Source organism: Otolemur garnettii, unplaced genomic scaffold (assembly GCF_000181295.1).
Source record: "Otolemur garnettii isolate 467f Iridium unplaced genomic scaffold, OtoGar3 scaffold00002, whole genome shotgun sequence".
In the NCBI taxonomy this organism is placed as follows: domain Eukaryota; kingdom Metazoa; phylum Chordata; class Mammalia; order Primates; family Galagidae; genus Otolemur; species Otolemur garnettii.
The window spans coordinates 4581385-4583399 of record NW_003852397.1 but is presented as its reverse complement, the minus strand read 5'-3'; the positions used below and the strand labels follow the sequence as shown (position 1 = coordinate 4583399).

At 51.9% G+C, this 2015-nt stretch overlaps 1 protein-coding gene across 1 annotated transcript in view; it reads left to right on the top strand.

Moving 5' to 3' along the window:
• The first annotated feature begins 316 nt into the window (after positions 1–316).
• Positions 317–2015, top strand: part of OSTM1 (osteopetrosis associated transmembrane protein 1) — a 34168-nt gene continuing 32469 nt past the window's right edge. Inside the window, exon 1 of the mRNA XM_003781578.3 lies at positions 317–823. Within this exon, the coding sequence (XP_003781626.1) occupies positions 422–823 (402 nt within the window). The 5' untranslated portion in view covers positions 317–421. The remainder of the gene's footprint in view (positions 824–2015) is intronic.

Below are 2015 nucleotides of genomic sequence, written 5' to 3'. Positions count from 1 at the left end.
TTCTCGAGGAACTACTCGACCTAATTTCTACAGCCGAGGCTGTTAAGTCCTGACTTCCGGACGCAGGGACCTCCCAAAGGGGCGGGTGTTCGAAGGCCACAACCCCGGAGGTGAAATTGTTCCAAGTGGCAGACACCTGCGTCCAGCAGCCCGCCAGCTTGGGCCCGGCCCCAGCGCGTCTCCTACCATCCCCCGCCCCAGGCGCAGGCTCCGCGCGCTCCCGCACACGCGCCGGCCCGCGGCGCTAGGGCTCCCGGCAGCCAACGGGGCGGGGCGCCGCGCGGGGGTGGGCCCGTGACGCGCCCGCCGCGTGACCCGGCTCTCGGCCTGCGCTCGCGGAAGCCGGAAGCGGCAGCTGTCGGCGGTGCCGGCTGTGGGCGGAGGAGGGGCTACGAGTGCCCGGGGGTTCGTGGACCCCGTGATGGATCCGGACCCGATAGTTGCGCCGCGAAGGTCGTCGCTGCTGTTGTGGCTGCTCCTGGCGCAGCTGCTGTGGTCGGGGCTGGCGCTGGGCGCGCTCCCTTTCGGTAGCAGTCCTCACAGGGTCTTCCACGACCTCCTGTCGGAGCAGCAGTTGGTGGAGGTGGAGGACTTGTCCCTGTCCCTGCTGCAGGGGGGAGGGCTGGGGCCACTGTTGCTACCCCCGGACTTGCCGGATCTGGATCCCGACTGTCGAGAGCTTCTGCTGGACTTCGCCAACAGCAGCGCAGAGCTGACAGGGTGTCTTGTGCGCAGCGCCCGGCCGGTGCGCCTGTGTCAGACCTGCTACCCCCTCTTCCAACAGGTCGTCAGCAAGATGGACAACATCAGCAGAGCCGTGGGGGTGGGTAACGGAGCACACCCGGGACCTATGGCGCGGGAGGGTTGGGAAAGGAGGAAAATGTAGTGATGGTCAATTCTGGGGGCCTCAGGTTCCGTAACTGTAAGAGAAAGGGTTGGATTGGGTCTCTGGATTTGGGGGCATTAGAAAAAGTGGGTGGCATTATGGGGTTTGTAGTTTGGATTTTTGCCTCCATGAGTACTATTGGACATCTTGGTACACATTTGCAGTTAGGTATGATTGGATTGGGGGAAATCTTGCTGTCTAAATTCTATCATCCTCCCCTCACTCCGCCACAGCTGCTTCTCATCTCCACCTGGAGTTTCCAGAAAGGACCATTTTTCTGAAACCAGCAGTGGAGTGGAGAAACTGGGTAGTGGTTAGCAGCTGGAGCTTTGCAGCCAGAAATGCTCAAATCCAACACTCTCCCTTGTATTATCTTTTCAGAGCTTTAGTTTCATTTTCTATAAAATGGGAGGAAAAAAAGCTATTTAAGATGGCTGTTAGAAGGATTAAAAGAGAAACTGTGAGTTCATCTTAGTGATTTAGACAGACTGGAGATAGTTGGCCAGAGTCCAGTTCCACTCAGCTCATTAGCAGTATACTATGGGCATGTTACTTACATTCTCAATGCTTATTTTCTCTTCTGTAGAATGGTGATAAAGAAGGTCTTGGAAAACTGACACATAGTAATAGTTCTCTGTACATAGTAATAGTTCTCTGTAAATGGGAGCTATAATTGTAGGAAATGATAAATCTGCCCTTCATTTTGGTATCTCAAGAGCTTTTCTGTTCATGTAGCAGGCAATATGAGGGATTTCATTAAAAAAAAAAAAGGAAGACACAATCTCTCTTCTTAAGTGCTTTATAGGGTTTAGACTAGGAAAGGATTAGAGTGTCAAGGCTGTTGGGAGTCATGAGGTGAGGGCTGGATATACTTGGTAATGGAAAAACTTGAGGAGTAACTTTGGGATTGGAAGTGGGAAAGTTCCTCTTGTCTTGGTGGAACAGCAAGTGGTCTCATGAAAATGTGGTTAGAATTATTTCATAAATCATAGTGGATTTGATTAAAATACAGTTGCATCCTGCTTGAAGTCAACCTGATATTACTTAACATAAATCTATTATTTTACATAAAAGGGGGATTTATTCGCATTAAGTAAATTCTGTGATTGAGCTAGTTTTCTAAGTAGTT